The sequence below is a fragment of the Macaca thibetana genome, chromosome 20 (genome assembly GCF_024542745.1).
Source record: "Macaca thibetana thibetana isolate TM-01 chromosome 20, ASM2454274v1, whole genome shotgun sequence".
NCBI lineage: Eukaryota > Metazoa > Chordata > Mammalia > Primates > Cercopithecidae > Macaca > Macaca thibetana.
In genome coordinates, this window is record NC_065597.1 from 42,251,545 (window position 1) to 42,275,545 (window position 24,001).

General features: G+C 52.2%; 2 protein-coding genes across 3 annotated transcripts in view; both read left to right on the forward strand.

Annotated features, from left to right (window-relative positions):
• The window catches only part of CBLN1 (cerebellin 1 precursor), a 680,545-nt gene that overhangs the window by 167,609 nt on the left and 488,935 nt on the right, over window positions 1-24,001 (forward strand). The window lies entirely within an intron of this gene.
• ZNF423 (zinc finger protein 423) overlaps window positions 1-24,001 on the forward strand; it is a 365,398-nt gene that overhangs the window by 64,901 nt on the left and 276,496 nt on the right. For both annotated transcript variants that reach the window (XM_050774809.1, XM_050774810.1), the window contains exon 2: window positions 1,531-1,590. In XM_050774809.1, coding sequence (XP_050630766.1) covers window positions 1,531-1,590 — 60 coding nt within the window. The remainder of the gene's footprint in view (window positions 1-1,530; window positions 1,591-24,001) is intronic.

The window sequence follows — 24,001 nt, forward strand, 5'->3', positions numbered from 1 at the left end:
ATGTGCTGTTTCTCAGGGTTCAGAGAAACCCGCTCTGTGAGGCTCTGGAGGGGAGGAAGACCATGGGTAGATGGTCAAGTGGGTAGCTTGAGCATTGCGTAGGCAGCACTGTTTGAGCCACGGCAGCGACCCCCGCTCGGTTGGTTGGGCCACTGTTCCAGCAGATGACAGCCCTGACATTATTATGGGGGCAGTTACCCTGTGCCGGCGCAGTGCCCAATGCTGCACAGGCGTTATCCCATTTAATCCTCCCAGCAGCCCTATGGCTTAGGTACCATTATTGTCTCCATTTTTGAAGTGGGAAAACAGAAACCCAGAGGTTAGATCATTTGCTCAGGTCACATACAGCTAGTAAGAGGCAGAACGGAGATTTGAAGCCAGGCTGCGCCTCGTGCTAGAACTCAGGTTCTGACCACGAACCAGCCTGCTTGCTCCACTCGCAAGGTGGCTGCCTGCGTATTGTACACGCCTTCCATGTGGTGGGCTGGGGTCACTGCCCTCCAGTCTGAGTTGCTAGGGTTCTGGATAGCATCTTTTGTACCCTGGTCAACCATGGTTTTCGAAGCAACCTTGGAGACAGACAACCCTGGGTTTGAGCCCAAACTCTTCATGGCTCTCACTACCTGTAAGACCTCAGGCACCCCTCTGAGAGACTGCTGAGGAAGACTAAACCCAGTGATAGCTGCAAAGCCCTAGCACAGTGCCTGGCTCAGTGTGCACCCATGTGGTGCCAGCAAGAACATCGACAGTGCAGAGAGAACTGGGTGGTTCGTGGTGGCTTCAGCCTGCACATATGCAGAGCTAGAAAGGCCATTAAATCTGAAAAATACTGTGTATGCACATTTTTGGCTTAAACAAAGTCCCATTTACAAAGTCCATAACCCAGCTTTAATATTATTACATGCCCCAGACTGGGATTAATTCCAGGACAAGAGTGTTATTATGCTGTGTAGTGTTTCTCCCATATTCTCCTAGTGCATGGCCTCCACCAGCCTGGGCTTATGTCCTGGGGTGTGGGATGGTGGGGACACCCTGTCTCTGCCTGGCTTGGTTCTGTGGGGTCCTGGGTGGAGTGGGGGGAGGCTGGTTGCCTTCTGATGTTGTCAGCTCATAAGTTGCAGTGCTCAGATGTGCTGTCATTGGGAGAGTTGACCTCAGCGTGTCCTGAGGTCTGTCTGTGGGTCAGGTCTCAGCAGGGTCATGAGCACTCACCACTTTGCTGATCCCTGAAGCAACCTTATTGGTTTCTTGAGGCAGTGCTGAGATTGATTAGTGATGTCTGCCAGGGGCACAGGGCTGGGGAAACCATAACTGATCCAGCACTTAACTTGCTATTCCTGTTTTATTCCGATCATTTTACATCTCTGTGAAACCAATAAAGGCCTCTTTGTAGGCTTTGCCCCCTCTCCCCTGGTCATGGGTATTATAATAAGGACCCCCACAAATATTCCTTCTTCCTCACCCTGCACCTCACCTGATCTATTTGTACAGTCTTCAAACTCACAGGCCCATCTCTGTTCTCTCTTTCAGTTGAAGAGGGGGAGGCCTCAGACTTCTCGCTGGCCTGGGATTCCTCCGTGACAGCAGCAGGTAAATGCCCGGGGGCTGGTGGAAGAGTTGCAGGGGGTCTTGGAGCTGGTCCAGGAACTCAGAAAGCCACCCAACTGGTTATGGAAATGATATTCTTTGTGTCACATTCCTGCCTGCAGTCCAGACTACCCCATGCAACACGATTTTTATATCAGTTCCATATGGTCAATAAAATCTATTACATACGGAGACTAATATTCCCTTATTCTCCTGAGGGCCACGTTTCCTTCTTGTGGGCACAGTTCAGATGGGCGGTGATTTTCCCACTGTACAAGCCTTGAAGCTCCTTGCTATGGGCGTCGCTGCACATTCATTCCAATCTAATTGCATAAAAGCCACTTTAATAGGACTTTTAAACTCCAGTCTACATCAGAATTCCTCTTTCCCTCCCTGGAAGGGGCTGCTCTGCACTCTCAGGGCTGGCAGAGCTGAGCTCGTGCCTCCAGGGAGAGGTAACAGAGGGAGCTCAGACTCGTGAGGTGTCGGGGGAGACATGACAGTCAGGACATGGGATTCCCGCATAAGCTCTTCCCTGTACCTCAGTTCCTTAGCTGTAAAAATAGGTGGATGAATAAAGTTTTTCTAACTGTGAAGTTTTGCAGCTTAGAGCCTTCCCATGAGTACTGAGATTAGAACCGGCTTTGGGGGGTTTTGGGGAGCTCCTGAGTTGGGGGCCAGGGTCCCCTGTTTGCTCCGCATGCAGCCAGGGCCTCTCTTGGTAGTGGTGCCCCCGGCTCCCTGACCGGCAGGCGCTGGGATCCCCTTGCTTGTCCTCCTCCCCTGCCTTGGGCCAGGACTGCCCTGGGATCCTGACCAGCTTTTTCTGGATTCGTGGGGGAGCTGGAGCTGCTTCAGTCTTGCAGAATCTTAAGGCCTGAGGAAGCCTATGATGGAACATTCAGTCCAAGCTTCTCCTCTTTTCGTTGTGGAAACTGAAGCAAGAAGAGAGATTTGCTCTGGGTCAGTATTTCAAAAATGTGCTTAGGCATTGGGTATATAAACATTGAATGTTTTCATGGTTATGTGTCTAATGTGTGATATTATAGACATTTGTGACTTAACTATGATGCTAAATTCATTTAAGTGAAAAAACGGAGTTGACAAGAAAGTGTTAGTGGTACAGAATATGGAGATTCAGCCGGGAGTTTGAAGATGGTTCAGTGAAATTTGGGAAAGGAGACTAAGCCCTCGAACCCAAGCCTGTGGCCCCTGGTTCCATGTCCTTTCCAGCAGGAGCTGATGCTGCCTGCAGAGTCCACAGGGTCCTGGTTGACCCAGGCTTGTGCACTGTTGTGGCTGCAGGTGCCCTGGCCCTTGGTGACAGGGGCTTCCTCCACAGAGAGGGGACTTGTCTGAAGCCAACATGGTGAGTGGTGCTCAAATTCTGGGGAGGAGGGTCCGGGACTAGGACAGGCTTTGGGGTCAGCACTGGGCAGGTAGGAGGCTGGGGGAAGGGGCTGTGTAGCCCCCTTTGTGTCTCCTTCTGTGCAGGAAGTGCGTTCCCCATGGTGGGGGGCAACAGCAAGACCCTAAGGCGCCGTGTCTCAGAGATGTAGTCCTCCTGGGAGATGAGGGGTGCAGGGGCTCACGCTTGCTGCCTGCTCTGGAGAGGATCCCACTGTACCCCAAACCCCTGAACTCGGAAAGCACTCAGCCCCGCCTTGTCTACAGAAGGTCCTCCTTCCCAGCTGCTTTCCCAGTGGGGCTGGAGGTGATGCAGACAGATGGGAACATCAGTGGCTTGCAAGGGGGGTGCTAGCAGTGATTGCTATAGACAGAAAGCCCTGGGAAGGGGGTGGCTGCATGCCTAGGCAGTGAGGTGTCTTCCAGCTTGCAGAAGGCAAGGGCGATGTTGATGGTGGGGCCTTGGAGTCTGCAGTTCTGTAATTCCATAGTTGGGCGGCCAGTCTTAGGGCCTCTTTGGGCTGCCTGGGAGTAGTGGGAGCTGTGGGATTTGCCAGTTTCCAGGCAAGAGCTGAGCATGCCTCGTGCATGTAGGAGGATGCATACTCCTTGTGACTCCGCAGCCACAGCTCGCCATGGTGCCAGTCAGTTTCGGATTCTCTGCTCAGCGATGGGGAGAGGCAGGGCAGAGCATCCCCGGCGGTGGATAATCCACAACGAGACAGCCAGGCCAGGAATTGTTTTGTTTTCTTTGGCTCATTTTTGCTGGTGTTTTTTTTTTTTGTTTGTTTGTTTTGTTTTTTTAATTTGTGCCATGCATGTGATACATTTTCATTCCCAGTTCTATTGGACTTGAGCTATTAAAGTCAGCTTGTATTCCCTGAGCATGGGGTGTGTGAGATGGCTCCAAGCCTGGGTGGCAGGCAGAAGTCAGTGTGGGAGGTGGCCCTGGACGTGGGCAATGTCACATTTATTGAGCACTTACTTAGTGTGTGCCAGGCACTGAGTGAACACTCTACCTGCAACGTCTCGCTGGGCCATGGTGACAGCTCTGTGAGGTGGGTGCCGTTTCCAGCAGCAGCTCCATCGTTTCTCTGTGGGCTTGGCTTAGGGACAGCCATCTGGTGGACAACAGGGCCAAAGGCCTGGTGAAAGCCGCTTTTGTCTAATACTTTTTATTAAACTGAGAAAATGTCACTTGGCCACATCAGAGAATGGCAGCAGGTGACAAAGAAGATTATGGGGGAGCAAAACCTCCCAGGCCACCCTTGGCACTGCTACTGAGAAACCCCATCCTCATTTGACACATGAGGGAAGGAGCTCGGAGCAGTACAGTAGTGAGTCCACGGTCCCCAGCTGGCAGGCTGTGCATCAGGGACTTGAACCCAAGTCCTCCGGAAGCCAGAGCCTGTGGTTTAACCTCTGCACCACTTGGCATCAGGAGGTGGAGAGCTGAGCAGGACCTGAAAGCGGGGCATTATGGCGACTTCTGAAAGGTCCTTGGCAGGACAGGCATGGTGGCTGCAGAACATAGGTGGGTCCTGCTCACAGGCCCCCATTGGCCCTGGGCTGAGGGCATTTTACCAGGAGGAAGGGAGAGCTATAAGGCATAGAGTAGCTTTTCTTCTGGGGGGGCCCTGTTGGCCCAGAGCGCAAGCTTTTCATGCACCTTCCTCTCCTCTGCTTTGCCCAGCCCTGGGTGTGTGATGGAGAACTGCAATAAAGAAGCAGAATGCGCAGTTTGCGTCTTCACTCACCTCTGGCCCGCCCTGGCCACCCTGCTAGTGGGGACCCTGTGGCCCTCAGCCCCCAGGAACAACCAGGCTTGCTCCTTCTGTGCCCTTGAGCAGGGGCCCTGACAGTGATGGAGAGCCCGGCCTTGCCTGGCAGGGAAAGGAGCGAAATGATGAGCTCATGGCAATATCCCGCAGTCCCGAGGCGGGGGCGTGGGGAGCTGAGCGCGCAGGCCCACTCATGCCGCTTGCTGGCGAATGGGGCTGCTGATGGTGAGGCCCAGGGGAAGGAGCACTTCATTTGAAGTCAAGATGTGGGGTTGCCTTGGAGGTGTGGAACTGGAGTTCTTAACCTGTTTTGAGCCACAGGTGCCTTTGAGCATCCAGTGGCAGTGTGTGGATTCTCTTTCAGACACATACGGGATTTCATGTGTGATTTCATGGTTGTTCGTGGGCCATTCTTCTTCTCCAGCCAACCCCAACTTCTCCCGCCTTGCCAGGCCATAGGTGTGAACTTACAAATGTGAAAGTCCTTTGCAAATGGGAAAACCTTGCCAGGGTCACAAACTCAAAGGCCCACCTGAGGCGGGCTGATGGCCCAGGTGGGCTGATACGTGAGGGACCACGGTGGATGGTGACACAGACCCTGCAAAGAGGATGGCTGGCCCTCAGCTCCTGCCGGCTGGGCCATGAATTGCCAGAATTCTGGCTGGGTCCAGAGTTGCCAGATCTTCAGAGGTTTTAAAAGAAAAGCCAGAAAGTTGGATTTTCATAAGAAATCTTTAGATTCTTAAACCAGCCCAGCTTATATCTTTTTAAAAACAGCTTTACTGAGATATAATTCACATATCATACAATTCACTCACTTAAAGTGAATTTTGGTATATTTAGAGATATATGTGACCATTACTTGAGTGAACTTAGAACATTTTCATGTCCTTAAAAGGAAACTCTTGACCAGGAGCGGTGGCTCACACCTGTAATCCCAGCACTTTGGGAGGCCGAAGCAGGAGGATTGCTTGAGCCCAGGAGTTTGAGACCAGCCTGGGTAATATAGTGAGACCCTGTCTCTACAAAGAATCAAAACAAAATAGCCCTGGGCATGGTGGCATGCACCTGGAATCCCAGCTACTTGGGAGACTGAGGCAAGAAGATCACTTGAGCCCAAGAGTTCGAGGTTACGGTGAGTTTTGATCATGACACTGCACTCCAGCCTGGGTGACAGAGTGATAGCCTGCCTCTAAAATAATTAACTAAATAAAAGAAAAAGAAAAAAAAATAATAAAAAAGAAACACTGTATCCTTAGCTACTACCCCTGCCAGTCCCAGGCAACCACTGATCCACTTACTTTTTTATTCTAATTTTTATTTTTTTGAGACAGAGTCTCACTCTGTTGCCCAGGCTGGAGTGCAGTGGCGCGATCTCAGCTAACTGCACCCTCCACCTCCTGAGTTCAAGCAATTCTCCTGCCTCAGCCTCCCCTCGTAGCAGGGACTACAGGTGTGTGCCATCGCACCTGGCAATGTACAAGTTTTTGTTTGAATGCTTGTTTTTAGTTCTTTTGGGTGTATTTGTAGGCCTGGAATTACTGGGTCTTAGGGTAACTTTATGTTTAACCTTTGGAGGAGCCACCAGACCTTCCCAGGCATTTTGCATTCCCACTGCCCATAGGGATTCCACTTTTTCCAGGTCCTTGTCAGCATTTATTATTTTCCTTTTTGCAAATTCTAACCTTCCTAGTAGGTGTGAAGGTATCTCATTCTGAACAACTCATGGATTTTTTTTTTCTTTTCTTTTTTTTTTTTTTGAGATGGAGTCTTGGTCTGTTGCCAGGCTGGAGTGCAGTGGCACCATCTTGGCTCACTGCAACCTCTACCTCCCAGGTTCAAACGATTCTCTTGCCTCAGCCTCCCCAGTAGCTGGGACTACAGACATGTTCCACCAAGCCCAGCTAATTTTTGTATTTTTAGTAGAGATGGGGTTTCACCATGTTGGCCAGAATGATCTTGATCTCCTGACCTTGTGATGTGCAAGCCTCGGCCTTCCAAAGGCTCCCAGTGCCTTTGACCTACCTCCTAGCAATGTCTTCAAATCCCCTGTATCCTGCCCGTCACAGCCTGGCACTAGCCCTAACCCTAACCCCCGTCTCTCCTGCCCATCCTGGCCTGGTACTAAACCTACCGCTATCCCTAACACCCCTCTTTCCCACCCATCCCAGCCTGCTACTAACCCTAACACTAACTGTAACGCTAACCCTAATCCCCCTCTTTGCTGCCTATCCCAACCTGGCACTAACCCTAACCCTAACCCTAACCACCCATCTGGTAATAACCCTACTGCCTAATAACCTCTACTGCCCATCCCAGCCTGGTAATAACCCTAACCCTACCCCTAACCCCTATCTCTCCCGCCCATCCCAGCCTGGTAGGGAGATGCATCTTGCCTTCAGCATTTCCTCCCTCTTCCCACAAGCCCTTTGGAATGAGGTCTCTAAGTGGCAGACACCAGAAACATCATGCATGATCCTCAGGTCTATGATGTGGGCTTTCAGGGAACCCACACAACCACGTGGAAATTTACCTCCTCTTTCCCCGTCACTGAGTTTGGTCTGGGAGCTGAAGCTGCGCATCTATTTATTTTTATTTATTTATTTTTTTATTGAGACAGGGCCTTTCTATGTTGCCCAGGTTGGTCTTGAACTCCTAGGCTCAAACAATCCTCCTGTCTCAGCCTCCCAAGCAGCTGGGATTACAGGCATGCACCACCATGCTTAGCCTGAAGTGGGTAAGGGGATCATTTTTATGTAATTGTCTAGTCAGAGTCTCATTGGAATCTTCCACCTCGCCAGGCTGGGTTTTGGGACTGGTTGGGCAGAGTCTGCTCCATGGCTTCCGTCCAGCATGGCAGCTCTGGAACAGCAGCAGGGAGAGGCAGTAAGAAGAGGGTCTGTGGGTGGGCCAGAGATAGGACACAGTTAGTTCGTTGACACATACTTCTTGTGAACGCCTGGGCAGGTTAGGTGAGTCTATTTCTGGCATGGTGACAGACACACTTGTTTGAGAGGAACACTCAGTATCATCAGTTGACTGTGATGGCCCCACAGCCTGAGACCTTATTTGTGTTGCACTGTGATCAGACTTTTAGGCCTTCTTGCCGTGGGACAGGTGTTCTTGCCCCAGTTAATAGGAACCGTCACTCCCATTTATGAGGTGTTTCTAGGAGCCAGGTCTCCTTTGCTTTTCACATGCATATGAGAAAACCGAGAAACAGAGATGCTAGTAACTTGCTTCTAGGTCACTCAGCCAAGAAGCGGCAGAGCAGAGATTTGAACCCAGGCAGCTCATGCATGAATTTAGTGCCTCAACTGTAGAGGGCAGACGTGCCAGTGACAATGCGGGTCCCATGCCTTGTTTTAGAGGAGAATCTCTGGAGTCAGCTCTGTGCCCCGGTCACTCCTGGGTCAGGTAAAAGAGTCTAACTGAAGCCAGCCCTCGGGATTTGCTGCCTGGAAGGAGAGGAGGTGCATGTTTTGAAGACCTTGCACACATCTCCCATGTTCAAAGCCAGGCCTGGAAAGCACTGGGCCAGGCTCTCTGCAGGGACTCACACCACCTCCAGCCCCCGTCCCCAGCCCTCCTTCCACATCTCGGTGTTGGGCATGGGGGCAGTTTGCAGGGGAAGGTGGGGATAGGACTGCAGGCTCTGGGACCTCCTCAGATGGGAGGTAGAGCCGGCATTGGGGTAGCTGGTGTCCTGGGACGTCCTTGAGAAGAATGCCTTGAAGCCTCTCATTTTTCTTTTAGCCTGGTTCTGGGTAAAAGGTGGGGTGAGGAGAATGGTCGGGGTCCCTGCTCCTGACCAAGGCGACAGCCTCATCCCCTGCAGTCCTTTGCCCCCAGGTTTTGGCTGGGAAAATGGACAGAAATGTCCAGAAGCCTGGGCCTTTCACCATGGGCGGGCGAGGCTACTCCGTGCAGTCCCGCCTGCACTTCTGAACCACTCGGAGCTGCCTCCCACCCTGCTTGTGTGTTGCTGGAGTGCATATTTATTATTTCAATGGCTTCACAGAAACTCCACCCACACCCCTGCGCTTCTGCACTTGCGTTTGCATTTCTCCCAGTCCCCTTTCGAGCTCTGTTCGTCTATAAGCTTCTACATGAAGTCCACACTGAACTCGCAGTGGATTTTCTTGTAGTTCCTGTTGGACCTGAGCTTCCTGTGGTCCTGGGACCCATGTACCTCCCACCTTAGTGTCTGTACTGGAGCCCTCAAGTGGATGGGCGTGAATGTTCTTCTCCGCCTCTCCCCTGTTGGACGTTCGGACTGCTTTAGGCTGTTGTAAATAACGCCATGATGAACATCTTTGTGTGGGTGGTCTCTTTTTTCTCCTTTGGAGATTTTCTTAGGGGCTCCCAGCACCTTCTAACTTTTTCTTTCAATCCCCAAATCAAGGCTAGAGAGACTGTTCCCCTCATCTGTGTCCATTGCTCCCCACTGGGTCTCACTTTGAACACTTCCCCAAGTGACTGTCCTGCATTGGGTCGCCTGTGGGATGTCTCACCCACCCATGATACTTGCCTAGAGCCATGTGACTGTGGCCCGTGGTGCAAGCTGCCTGGGCACCCTTTGGCTTCGGCCTGGTGTGCTGGTGGCGTCTGCCTTTTGTGCTTGAGCTCCCAACCTAATCATCTTTTTGATGAGGACCAAGAGACATTTTAAAGGAGCAGAAAAGTCTCACTAAATAGATGTAGAATTTCCCGGTATTTTAAAGACTTATGAAATGCATTTTTATATGGGGCCAGCTGGGGAGTTTCTCATTAGCTCGGCTGGGGAGCCTGTGGGGAGTTGAGCTAAGTGGAGCCAGGCAGGCTGGGTAGGAAGACGCGGTGGCCCCGAGCTCACCGGGGGAGCGTGGCAGGCATGCGCCAGCGAGTCAGCTCCACGGACCCCTGGCCAGGCAGCCTGGGCTGCGCCTTTGTTAGAGCTGCTCCCTCTACAGCACAGGGGGCCTCAGAAATCGTCAGGTGGTGACTGGAGCTGAGAGGTGGCCACTCTGTTACCATGGTGAGCAGTCCACGGCGTAGGGCATTCTGTGCCGCGTGTGCACATGGATGCATGCACTTGTGTGTGTGCTTGTGTGTGAGCATGCCCAGGTAGCTGCAACCCTGACTTGGACCCCTGGCAGGGGGGCACTCCAGTGCCCCTGTGCTCTGCCTGCTGGTTGGTGCTGCATCCTGGGCTCCCTGGTGCTACCTTGGACCAGTTCTCTCAGGAGGAGGTGGCATTTCCTGCCCACCCTTTTCCTCTGGCTCTGCACCAGCCTTGGGGCCCCCATTGGGCTCCGCTGTACTTGGCTTCCTCGTTGACATGCCTGCTGTGCACGTGTGTATGAAGAGCCCATGCATATATGTGCACATGTGTGCTCAGGACTCAAGTGTGCTGGTACCCAGGGCATGTGGAAATGAACAGGTGTGCAGTGCGTCTTCTGACTCCTGTTTTCCTCCTGTACCTCTATCCTGGCTGATGACTTCACTTCCACGGAGCTAGCCTTGTCTTGCTGATTTCTACCCTCTTGAGATGGACTTGGGGCTTCCCTGATGGCAGGGATGCTGTCGTTTGTCTCGTGTCCCTGGCCTGGCATTGGGACTTTGCAGCGCAGTTGCTCAGTTGATTTGGGACCATCTGCCCCAGCAAGCCCATGGCCCTGCCCCTCCTCTCCTGGTGCTGTTGGGCTTTTCGGGGGACATCAGTAATGAGGATTGTAAAGACAAGGAGGAGCCAGTCCTACTTCCTCCAAAGCTGGGTGCTCCCTGAGGATGGAAAGGCCTCTCTTTGGTGTCGGCCCTTTCCCAAGTCCCCAGGGATCCTGCTGTCCTGCTGGTGGACACTGGAAATCAATAGTTCTTTGGCAACTTGAAGCCTGCCCATAAACAGTCAGTTGTGTCTGTGGGTTGGGGTGTGTGGGGTGGGGTGGGGTGATGATGGCATCACTCCTCATGCATTTGGGGGAGTCGGTGCCCATCCTACTCCCTCCAGTGTTGCCCAGCCTTGTGCGTGCATCCTGGGGTGGTTTGCACCAGCGCTGCTCAAACTTGAACATGTGTACAAATGGTCAAGATGCAGACTCTAACTCAGCAGGTCTGGGTAGGGCCTGAGAATCTGCATTTCTAACAGGCTCCGGGGTGATGTTGATGCTGTTGGCCCACAGACTGTGTGTGACCCCTTGGCATTTTTTGAAGCTCAGCCTAAATGACACCTCCTCCAGGAAGTTTCCCATGATAGCCCTGCCATAATTCTGTGCCCCCCTGAGCCTAAGAGCTCCTGATCCTGGCCCTCAGTGCTCCCACTGCCTTCTGCTTGGTTCTAGCGTTCCTTCTCTTCTTATACCCAGCTCCCTGATGCTCTGCTCACTCCTAGGGGCAGTGACCGAGTCTGATTCTCTGCATCCCCATAGCTCAGCCCTGGCTTGGCAGTTGGCAGGTGCCTGGCAAATGTCTGCCAAGATGCAGAACCTCACCTCCACTTCTTTGTCTGTATTTGTCCTGGGAAGTGCAGGGCCTGAGTTTTGTTCACTTTGTTAAGAGCAAAATCTGGGTTTGAGGTCTAGATACTTATTAGCCGTTCAATATGGAGTAAGTTACTAAACCTCCCTGTCCTTTCATTTCCTCATCGGAAATGGGGATAATAATAGTCCTACTTCCTAAGGCCATTGTGAGGATGGCACAGGGAATCCACATGGAGTGCTTAACCCCTACTTTTACTTTTGCTATTGACCTTTACTTTTGCTATTGACACCATGTGGCGGGAAGTGCCCATAGGAGCTTAGCTCTGAGCTTGGGTCTGTAGGGGTGACAGAGAAGGCTCCAACGGGCCCCTCCTTCTCATCACATCGTCACAGCTCCCTGCCTTTCTCCCCACATCTTGACTGGCAATCTCTAGGCATGGCCACAGTGCCTGGGGCAATCTGCTTCACCTTCCTGCAGGTTTGGGGTGGAACTGAATCTGTAGGGAACCATTCTTGTTTACCCTGGTTGGTGAGGCATGGCTTGTTTCCCAAGTGGGGCAGGCCAGGTGGGGTGGGGGTTGGTGGGAGGTGGGCAGGGTCTGCTCTGAAAGGCAGAGGCCTGAGGCTGTCCTGAGATCAGATTCCTTCCCTGGGTGGGGCTGGACACATGGACTGTGCGGCCATGGGCCAGTGCCCGGTAGGAAATGGCCAGGGTCAGCCTGACCGCACCACCTGGCATGTGTTGGCTTCCTGGGTGGACACTCTGAAGGGCTCAGCTCCTGGGTTGGATACGGTCAGTGGTGCCCTGCTATAGACTGCAGGCAGCCCACAGGGGTTAGGCTGCTGTCATGTCAGCTGACATTCCCTTAAAATCCTTGAGTGTGCAGGGAGATGCACACGCACACACACACACACTCACACACACACGAGATTAGGCTGAGCCTGGCTATCTGATGCCTCTCTGGTTCAAAAAATTATTATCTTACCTCCACTAATAAGTTTTTCTCCTTTGTCATGGTTGATTGCTTTAACTGATGGCTGCTGGCCATATGTGGTAGTAGTTAGCACATCAGACTCATGCTTAGTCTGGCAAATATGATAAATTTTACTTATGCTGTTCTACTTATCAAGGCTAAATGTCCTGCAAACCTGGCAAGCTTGTGGAGGCAGGGACAGTGCCTATTTGCTTACTGTTGTATCCTCAGCAATTGGCACTGTCTTAACAATAACAATTAAAAAGTAATAACCATCTAGTGAGCATCCACTCAGTGCCAGACAGCGGGCTGTGACATGCATTATCTCATTTAAGCCTTGTTAACCACAGTATTAGCATTCCCATCTCACAGATGAGCAACTGAGGCCAAAGAGGTAAAGAGATTGGTCCAGTCTGCACAGCTAGTTGGGGTTTTGTCTGAGTCTAGGGCATGCTTTCTGTAGTTGCTAATTCGTAGTGCCTGGGACTCAGTGGAGACTTACTGCATCTTTGTGGAATGAGCAGCACTAGAATGTGCTGTGAGCCCTAATGTCATTGCAGCGACACATCACTAGTAAGAAGCCACCAGGATCAGTGTGGGAATGAGTGATTGCTGATGGGCACAAGCCTGTGAGTGCTCTTTGGTGGTGACGTGTAAATTCACAAGTCATTGTGTGTGCATGCATGTGCACACGCAACATACACATATTACATGCACACAAACACAAGGACGCATGCACACATTCACACATATATATGCTCATACTCCCACTCAGTGCAAACGTACTCCACACAATGCACATGGACACTCACACACACGTAGGTACACATTTACACACAATGCACATGTACCCCCATACACATGTAAACACACACATATGTGCACACTGGCATATGCACACTCACACAATACATTCACATATATGGGCCTTCACATATGTGTTCCTCCGTACTACACACATATGTATGCACAGCCAAGTGCATGCATATGCTTAATGTACACCCACACGGACGCCTGCAGACACAGGTGTGCACACACATGCACAACACAGATGTATGCCTATACATGCATACAGGAGTGTGCTCACACTGCCAACATACACATAGTGCGCATGTACACACACTTACAAATCCATGCACATACAGAGGCACACACACATATGCAGCATTCACTCATCCACATCCGGGCATGCAAATGAGCAGAAAAAGCCCGTTTCTAGGCTGTCTCCCTTGAAGGATCAGGAACAGTGCCCAGGCGGGGTATTCAAGATGTCCACATCGTCTCCTTGCTCTCTGTTTTCTTTCTTCCGTTTCTTTGTCGTACCCTCAGGGTCCTAGATGTTCTTTCCATCCAAAGATTTGCACCCCTGCTCTTGGACCCAGTGCTGGGCTGACCTGGGTGTGGACCTAGATCCCAGTCTTGGTCCATCTGTCTGTTCGCCTGCCTGGCCTGCTGTGGCCTGCATGTACCGCCCCCCAACCCCCAACTTGCGTGTGACTTCATTTTCCACTCTGCACCTGCCTCTTTAAGAGACCAGGGGCCTGGTGGGCCTGTCCCCAGGGTCGGGGCTGGGGGAGGCTGGACAGCTGCAGGTTGGGGGGAAGCTTTGTGAGCTCCCAGCGGCCTCTTGGAGCCTGGGTAACGCTGGGGAAACTGAAACAAAGGCCGACAATGGCCTCCTTCCCTCCCCGGGTGGCCTCAGAGCAGGGCCTGCCTGCGCGGCCTCTGGGGGCCCCTGTTATTTCCTGTGCTGGCTGTGGGGCTTCTGGCCAGCTTGGAACGGGACAGGAAGCTGGGCAGGGCATCGCCTCCCCACCCGCTGGGCTGGCCCTCGCAGGCCAGAGTAGCTGCTTCTGGGAGTGGGGGTCGGCTTGGCGTTCCTGCTCCGTGACCGCCGCTCCAGCCCCGCTTGGCCTGGTCTGCCCTACTCAGGTCTGGCCAGGCCTCCCAGGAGGGAAACTCAGCCTTCCGTCTCCACTGCCCTCTCCCTGCTGCCGACTCCATGTGCTCCCACCATCTTCGCTGAGTCCATCCATGCTGTCACCTGAGCTCCTGCATCTCCTGTCCCTAAATGGCCCAAGCCGCTGTGGTCAGAGCCCTTGCCCCACAGAGCCGAGGACAGGGCCAGGCAGGGAGCATTTCATGGCTTATTAATTAATTCATTTGGGATTATGCTAGAGGTAAGCATAGGTTTGGTACCAGGGTTAGGGTTACACTGAAGTTTAAGGTTAGCGTTAGGTTTACCAAAACCTGCAGACCAAAAAAAACATATGAGTTAAGGGCATGGGTTTTCAGGCAGGCAGGTCTTTATTTCAATCCTGATTCACCACCAGCTATTCATCACAGAATTGTCAGGCGTCTGTGTCCTTCTAGGCCACAAGAGCACAGTTGGGTCCCTGACTTCCAGGACTCACATTCTAGAGTGAGGAGGCAGCAGTGGGCAGGTGAACACACACTGCACAAATTAAGAGTGTATTCACTGCGAGAATGGGCTTGACTCAGTGGTTGCACCTTCCCAGAGCTCAGCTTCCTGATCTGTAGAATGGGAATAACAAAGCCGCTACCTTGTGTCACCATTATAAGGACAGGTGAGAGGGTAGATGGCATGTGTCCAGCATGGTGCCTGGCACACAGCATGTCCCCAGTAAACGCTAACTGTGATGATTATTAATGAAAGGCAGTGGAGGTGGCTTGTGGGTCACTGGGGTGCTCAAATAATAGATGAAGAGACTAATTATGTCAAAACCTAAGGGAAGGGTCAGGATGCCTTTGAGCCTCCTGGCAGCCAAGGCCCAAAGAGAAATAGAATCAAAGCTGCTTCCATCTGATGTAAGAGCTTGGGACAGACCAGTGTTTTCCCCCGGCCTGGATGCCGCCTTCACTAGGCTGCGTCTGGGGGCTGGCGGGGCAGCTGCTCAGGTAACTTTCCTAAGTGCCTGGTTAAGTGCAATTAAATGGGTTTCTTTAAGGCAGGATCTCCAAGGGCCTTCAACATGCCTGTGGATGCTTTGAGTTATAGGGAGGGTTCTTAAAACTCTTGGACTCAGAATCTGTCCTTCATCCCTGTTTTTGAGGACCACCTATCCCTAAGCCCAGAATCTTGGAACACAGTTTGGGAAGCTCTGTTTATGTGCTTCTCCTTTGAACTGAACACCACGGGAGGCACCTCACTCACAGTGTCCCCTCCTCCCCTTGCCCAGACTGTCGTTTGGCTGTGGTTTATTCCGACAGGCCTGGGGGTCTTCATCTGGCAGATCCTACCTGTTGCTTACTTCTTACTGGATGATTGCATTTACTCATCTTATCTGAGTCCAATCCAGCCTCCAGCAGGGGTGCAGTTATGGAAACTGAGGCTCAGAGTGCTTAGAGGGCTCAGGGCTGTGGCTCCTAATTCAGGGTCTTTCCACTGCCCCATATTCCATAGACACACACACCCAGATGCACACGCATGCTCACACACATGCACACACCTGAATGTATGCACGATCACCCACTTTTTGCTCTGCGTATGTAGGGATGTTGTTCTGTGTCTAAGATCTAAAGTCTGGCTGGAGCCCCCTCTCTTTCTCCTGCCCACCTCCCCTTCCTGGTGGGCAGGACTGGGAGCCCGCCCCAGTTAGGCCTGCCAGTGGCCACTTACCCCGTGGCTGGCAGGCGCCCTGTGGAGTTTCCATGGTGAGCTGTCCTCTGGGGGCCCTGGGTGGGACTTTCCATCTGGGTGGAAACCTGACCCACTGGCTCAGGGCTGGAAGGGGAGGAAATGCCTTCTCCAAACGTGGAAAGAGGAAGCAAAGAGAGGTGGCTGGCCTGGGATTCCAGCCACAGTCCCTGACTTCTGCAAAGCCACAGGGCCTGAGGACCCCAAGGAGCCTGGGGCAGAGCTGCGTAGGACTCACCCATCAGGGACGGCCACAGCTCAGATAGGGCCACAGCTGTGTAGTGTGGCTTTGCTTTGGGAGCTGACTGTTGTAGGCTCCTGCAGTTCTGCCCATGAGCTCTTGCCTGTCTGTGCTGGCATTCCCTGCATGCTCCTGCAGAGACTCGGGGCCAGCCAGTTGGTAAATGGCTAGGCCAGGATTTGGACTCAGTTCACTGTCCTCAAGGCCCATGTGGTTGTCACTCTGCCTCCTTGCCTTCCTCAAGCAGGCATTTCCATAGGCATTGCCTCACTGAGTTCTTGCAGGTGCGCTTTGACCATTGGTATTATCATTGTATTTCATATGTGGAACTTGTATTTCATATGTGGAAATTGAGGCTCAGAGAGGCTAGGCATCTTGCCCAATGTCACACAGCAAGTTTGTGGCAGAGCTGCACTATAGCACAGATTCCACTCGCCCTTTACTTTGTTGACAGCAATATATGCATACGTATAGGTCATTTATCATTTAACTTCCTCCAACTTAGATAGACACATTTGCCAAAAAGTGAGGACAATAACAATGTAAAGAGATTTGGTAATTGCAGTCAATAGGAGCTGGCTTACTCAGGGAACCTGCGATGTGGTTAGGCACTGTGTCCCCACCCAAATCTCTTGAATTGTAATCCCCCAAATCCCCACGTATCAGGTGGAACAGGTGGAGATAATTGAATCATGGGGTGGTCTCCCCCCTGCTCTTCTTGTGACAGTGAGTGAGGTCTCACAAAATCTGATGGCTTTGTTTTTTCTTTCTTTCTTTTTTTTTTTCTTTTGTGAGATGGAGTCTTACTCTGTCACCCAGGCAGGAGTGCAATGGTGCCATATTGGCTCACTGCAATTTTCATCTACTGGATTCAAGCGATTCTTCTGCCTCAGCGTCCTGAGTAGCTGGGATTACAGGCACCCACCACCATGCCTGGCTAATTTTTGTATTTTTGGTAGAGACAGGGTTTCACCATGTTGGCCAGGCTGGTCTCGAACTCCTGACCTCAGTGGATCCACCCGCCTCGGCCTCCCAAAGTGCTGAGATTACAGGCATGAGCCACCATGCCCAGCCAATCTGATGGTTTTATAAGGGGCTTCTCCCTTTGCTCAGCACTCACTTCATCCTGCCGCCCTGTGAAGAAGGTGCCTGCTTCTCCTTTGCCTTCCGCCGTGATTGTACATTTCCTGAGGCCTCCCCAGCCATTTGGAACTGTGAGTCAATTAAACCTCTTTCTTTATAAACTATCCAGTCTCAAATATTTCTTCATAGCAGTGTGAGAATGGACTAATACAACCTGTGATGTGGGTGAGAATCTTCTGTTCCCTCGGGTGTTGGTCTCTGTGGCCCCTTGTGGGGCAGGTGGATTCCACTCTGGGGTTTTAAGATGTGTTTTCATCCCACATGCTTGATGTAGGAACCAAGCCATTCGCCATGGATGTATCTCAAGCCACAGCAGTTGTATCTTAGGGGAGAGGAAAGAGTTTTGGGGATTAACTTTGACTCTAAGACACATTTGCCTCATAGACTGACTTTGGAACCTGGCACTCCCTTGCCCCTGAAGCTGGGACAACAGGGGTGAGCCTGTGTCTGACCCACAGGTTCACCAAGGGTGCTTGGACCAATGTGCCAGGGCAGGTGTGATGGCCAATTTTGTGTCAACATGACTGGGTTAAGGGCTGCCCAGACAGCTGGTGGAACATGATTTCAGAGTGTGACTGTGCAGGTGTTTCTGGAAGAGATGAGCATTTTGATGGCTGGACTGAATAAAGCAGACGGCCCTCATCAGTGCAGGCTAGCATCATCCAGTCCACTGATGCTCTGGATAGAATGAAAAGGCAAAAGAGGGGTGACTTTGGTCTCTCTGTTTGAGCCCGGCCATCCATCTTCTGCACTTGGACGTTGGCACTCTTGTTTCTTGCGCCTTGAGTCTGGGGCTGGGATTGACAACATTGGCTCCCTTGGGTTTCAGGCTGTGGGACTTGGACATGAACTGCAGCACTGACTTTCCTGGGCTTCCAGCTTGCAGACCACAGAGGGTGGGATGTTTCCAGCCTCTATAACTGTGTGATCCAGGCCCCCATAACACATCTCTTTTGGTATATCCATATGTGGATCCCCTTGGCTCTAGTTCTTGGGAGAACCCTGGCTAAGGCTCTAGATCTTGGGAGAACCCTGGTGAAGGTATGTGGGAGCTGAATTTTCTCTGTATGAGTCCATTTTCATACTGTTGTGAAGAAATACCCAAGACTGGGTAATTTATAAAGCAAAAGAGGTTTAATGGCCTCACAGTTCCACATGGCTGGGGAGGCCTCACAATCATGGTGAAAGGCAAAGGAAGAGCAAAGGCACGTCTTACATGGTGGCAGGCAAGACAGAATGAGAGCCAAGCAAAGGGGGACACCCCTTCTAAAATCATCAGATCTCGTGAGATTTACTCACTACCATGAGAACAGTATGGGGGAAACTGCCCTCATGATTCAGTTATCTCCAACAGGGTCCTTCCCACAACACGTGGGAATTATGGGAACTACAATTTCAGATGAGGCTGTGCTCGGTGGCTCATGCCTGTAATCCCAGCATTTTGGGAGGCTGAGGCAGGAGGATCACTTGAGGTCAGGAGTTCAAGACCAGCCTGGCCACCATGGTGAAACCCTGTCTCTACTAAAAATACAAAAATTAGCCAGGTTTGGTGGTGCACGCCTGTAATCCCAGCTACTCTCAGGAGGCTGAGGCAGGAGAATCGCTTGAACCTGGGAGGTGGAGGTTGCAGTGAGCTGAGATCGTGCCATTGCACTCCAACCTGGGTGACAGAGTGAGAGAGTGAGATTCCTTCTCAAAAAAAAAAAAAAAAAAAAAAAGAAATTCAAGATGAGATTTGGGTGGGGACACAGGACACAGCCAAATGATACCAGTCTCCATCAGTGGTGTTATGCTTAGTCTTACACCTGAACAATACCTCTCAGCCCAATTCCTGGGGCCTGACCTGGAGGTGCCTTGGGCCTTGGCAGAGGGGAAGATTGGCTTCTCTGCTCCTCCATCCCTTGGCCCCATAACTCCTCCAGCCATCCAGCACCCCTCCAAGCTCTGGGGTGAGAGAGGGAAAGCAGGGGGCCTCCTGCTGCTGTGGAGAGGCTTCTTAATCTTATACTCATGGCGTGATGGCCTCAGGGGCCCAGGTCAAGATCTGGGCTGGTAGCTTGGTCAGCCAGATGATGGGGGAGCTTGGAGCATGGTAAACAGCAGGAGCACTAGATGAGGAGTTCAGAGCCCCAGACTTGGGCCAGTGCTTTGGCTGGCTGGATTCAGAGGCCACCAACAACCTTGGGAAGTCTTAGTGCCCTGGGCCAGCTGGAAGCAACGGAGGCTTCACTGGGGCAGTTGGCTGGGAGACCCACATTGGTGAGTGATGTCACGGGGCCTGCAGATGGTCTCTTGTAGGCCTCCACTTTGTCCTTCGCCTGTATCCTGGCCCCTGTGCCTTGTGCCCCTCCCAAAGCACCCTATCTCCCGCTTCCCACCTACTCCAAAGCGGCAGTCTTCCAAGGCCCAGCTGCCATTCCTGCCTTCCACAAACCCTTTGCACATGTGTCTCCTGTGGGGACCTGTCCTTTCCGGGAACCCCCATCCTGCCCTTCAGAGCCTTTGGCGACCACATGCTGGCTTGTCCCTTTTCCTCGGCCGTTCATAGGCTTCTTCTCCCTCCCACTGTGGACCAGGTTCTCTCCCTCCCCCCTCCCCCCATCCCCGGTAATCTAGCACCAGGCTCACGCTATGCATTTACTCATGGATGGACAGTTTCTCAGCACTTCTAGCACCAGGAAGTTCTACTTAATGTCTAACCACCTTCTCCATTGCTGCTGGCTGAGCCTCAGTGGTGTTGTTGCAAGACCTCTCCTTGGAGGGCTATGATGGTTGTGAGCCTGCACCGTTGGCAGGATCCATGAGGGCCCACTCATTCGTTCATTCATTCGTTCATTCTTTTTTCATTCTTTCAGTCACAGATGTTATTGAGCACCTATCATGTGCTGGTGAACATCCAGGAACAGAACTGACAAAGTCTCTGCTGTGCTCAGAGCTCACAGTCTTGTGGGGAGATGGCACTAGAAAAGTGAAAAAAAGAATCAATGAGGCCGGGCGCGGTGGCTCAAGCCTGTAATCCCAGCACTTTGGGAGGCCGAGACGGGCGGATCATGAGGTCAGGAGATCGAGACCATCCTGGCAAACACGGTGAAACCCCGTCTCTACTAAAAAATACAAAAAACTAGCCGGGCGAGGTGGCGGGCGCCTGTAGTCCCAGCTACTCTGGAAGGCTGAGGCAGGAGAATGGCGTAAACCCGGGAGGCAGAGCTTGCAGTGAGCTGAGATCCGGCCACTGCACTCCAGCCTGGGCGGCAGAGCGAGACTCCGTCTCAAAAAAAAAAAAAAAAAAAAAAAAAAAAAGGAATCGATGAATAAAAATGCACCACATGTTTTCACTAGGGGTGGCCAGCGGGGTGACCAGATAGAGTGGTGGGAGGTGAGGAGGAGAGGGCCGGCTGTGTTGGGGTGGTCAGAGAGGCCTCTGTGCCGAGGAGGGGGCGTTAGAGCCATGCACAGCAGCGGAAGCGGTGTCCCAGGTGTTCCCCACTGTGGGACAGAAGGGACATCACTGTGCCTGGAGGAGAGCAAGTGCCAGGCAGAGGAGGGAGAGATGGGCTTGGAGATGAGGGAGGGAGACGGGGGTGTGAAATGAGGTGGTGGGGGGAAGTGTGAGGTCAGGGAGATGAGAAGGGGAGAGAGGGGAAAGACGGAGCAGAGGGGAAGGAGGTGAGGTCAGGAGATTGTCAAGGGGAGCAGGCAGAAGTGTCTCATTTCAGGCCTTGGAGCCTTAGTGGGCGCCTCGGCTTTTCTTTTAAGTTGATGGGGAACCAGGGAGAGCTTTGCACAGGGCAGCAGCATGATCAAGTTTATATCTGGAAGAGATCCCTCTAGTTGTGTGTGGGGAAGAGGTGGTCAGGGCTGACCAAGTACTCATCCAGGTGCAAGCTGATGGGGCTGGGAGCAAGGTCAGGAGGTGAGCAGATGTCAGACTCTGAGTTTCTTTTTTCTTTTATTTTTTTTTGAGACAGAGTCTCATTCTGTTGTCCAGTCTGGAGTGCATTGGCGCGATCTCAGCTCACTGCAACCTCCGCCTCCCAGGTTCAAGTGATTCTCCTGCCTCAGCCTCCCAAGTAGCTGGGATTACAGGCGTGCACCACCACTCCCAGCTACTTTTTGTATTTTTAGTAGAGACGGGGTTTCACCATGTTGGCCAGGCAGGTCTCGAACTCCTGACCTCAGGTGATCCACCCACCTTGGCCTCCCAAAGTGCTGGGATTACAGATGTGAGCCTAAGTTTCTTTTTGGAAGCGGGTTGAACAGAGTTTGTCTCTGGATTGGATGTTGGACATGAGAAAAGGAGAGAAGCTGAGGAAGCCTGCAAGGTTTTAGGCTTGGGCAGCTGGTGGCTGGGGCTGTGCTCACTGAGATGCAGGGCGCTGGGAGAAGTTGTCAGGGCGAAGGGCAGCTCGGTGTGGATGGCACGGCTCAAGAGTGTGGCTTGTCCATGATAAGCTTGAGATGCCCGTGGATGTTGAGGGGGCACTTGAACGTGTGTTTTGGCAATCAGGGGAGGATGGGACTGAGATGTGTTTTGGGTGCCATGAGTGTGTGGCTGAGACACATGCACCCACTAGGGGGTGAGCATAGACTGAGAACAGAGGAGCTGAGGTCTAGGGCCACATTGACATTGCAGGTTGGGACATTGACATTGACGGACGGGATGAGGAGGAGAGACTGAGGAGATGGAGAAAGGTGTCAGGGAGGTAGGAGGAAAACTGAGAATGGGCAGGTCCTTAGAACTCCATGAAGAAAATCTTCCAGGAGGGACAGGGTCACTGGGCAGGTCCAGTGCTTTCCAAAGCAGGCAATGGAGCGGGAGTGCGTGTGCTGTGACCTTGATGGCACCAGCTCTCTGTTTAGATGTGGCCACGTTGCAGGAGACATGTGGAAGGGAAGCCCAGCCGCTTGGCGGGAGCTGGATCTGCTAAAACAGCCTTTGCTTGAAACCATTCTGGGCTGAGAAGAGATGGGGTTCAGGGGTTAATGAAATGAACTCTCGTCTGCAGACTGGCCCATCCGGGGGTGTCCGCGCCACGCCCCCGTTCCTGGCTCCCGCTCGGGGACGTACCCATGGCTGGAGCAGAGGTGGTGTCTGGGAGCTGCAGACTGTCCGCGGCGGAGTCCAGCTGTGCACGAGCCCTCAGCGCTCAAATTGCCATCCTCATGCAGCCCAGAGCCAGCCTGCGGAAGTGGGCCAGCCGCACCTCCGTACAGGATTAGAGGGATGTGTAATGGATTAAAGATCAAAAATGTTAATTAAGAAATGGTCTTTTCTAATAAGATGCCTTCAAGGGCACAGGCCTGAAAAGGAGGGGATTTCTCATTTTGGCAACACGGTTTCTGTTGTAATGAAATTGGTTCACAGACAGTGGGGAGGACCCGACGTAAGCCTCATTTTAAAGACATCTCCATCCAAATTAATTAGCAATAAAATACGAAGGCCCGAGTGTCAGGCTGGCAGGCAGACAGTGTGTGTTGGCCTGGCTGGAAGGATGCATGGACTTCAGAGGATTCCTTCTGTGTCCTGGTGCCTGCTGGAATGTTGTCCTTGATGCTATGTTCAAGGGCATGTTCTTGGGGGTCCTGGTGGGGTCCGACTCTCCCTGGGATTAAAGGATGAGGCCTGGTTGGAGGCCTAACTCAGTGGGAACTTGCTGTGTGACTTCTGACTGTGCATGCCCCTCTCTGATCATTCCACTAGTTCCCTTTTTTTATCAGTTGTGGATAACAGTGAGTGACATCTAATTAGATGTCAATGACAATGAACAACACTCCCTGGGTTGTTGGATCAAATAGATTCCTAGAGCCCAGTGCTGTGAAATCTCAGAATGGTCCATAGGAATCAGTGTGGTGATAGCTAAGGGATAGTTTGGTCTTTTTGTACCTGATGCCGCCTCTCGGCTGGGAACAAAGATGTAGGTGCCTTGGCCCTTCGAGTTCTGCTTTCCCCGGCCTTCCCTGATCTCGAGGCTATGAAGTCCCCCATGTTGTTTGAACGTCTCAGAAGACCATCATAGTCTAATGGTTAAGAATTGGGTTCTGGGGCCAGGCACGGTGGCCTGTAATCCCTGCACTTTGGGAGGCCGATGCAGGAGGATGGCTTGAGGGCAGCTGTTTGAGATGAGCCTGGGCAGCATAGCGAGACCCCATTTTTACAAAAAAAAATTAAAAAATTATCTGGGCATGAGTGGCACACGCCTCTGGTCCCAGACAGTCTGGAGGCTGAGGTGGGAGGACTGCTTGAGCCCAGGAGTTCAAGACTGCAGTGAGTGAGCTATGTTTGCACCACTGCACTACAGCTTGGGCAACAGAGTGAGACCCTGCCTCTAAAATAAATAAATAAATAAATAAGAAATTGGGTTCTGGAGTCTGCCAGGTCATAAGTTTGTATACCAGGACCTCCTACTTGGGACTTTAACCTTAGTACTTGACTTGTGAACGTCAGTTTCCTCATCTGTAAAATGGGATCAGAGGTCCCAGTTTATAGCACCGCCGGGAAGTGAGAAAGGAGATACTGCTATGATGAGCCTGGCCTCTGAGGGACTGAGGCTCTGTCTGCAGCGCTGGAGCTGTTGCTTTTGTTGCCGAGATGCAGGGAATCTGCCTGTTGGTTTCAGACGGGGCCTGGGTTAGAGGCTAGCAGCCTCCCCACGGCTCAGGCTCAGGCTCAGGCCTGTAGTGTTTTGAGTTTCCTGGGCCTTCCAGGGTCTGAAACTTTGTTTTAGAAGAAGCCAGAGGACTGGGAGTACCCC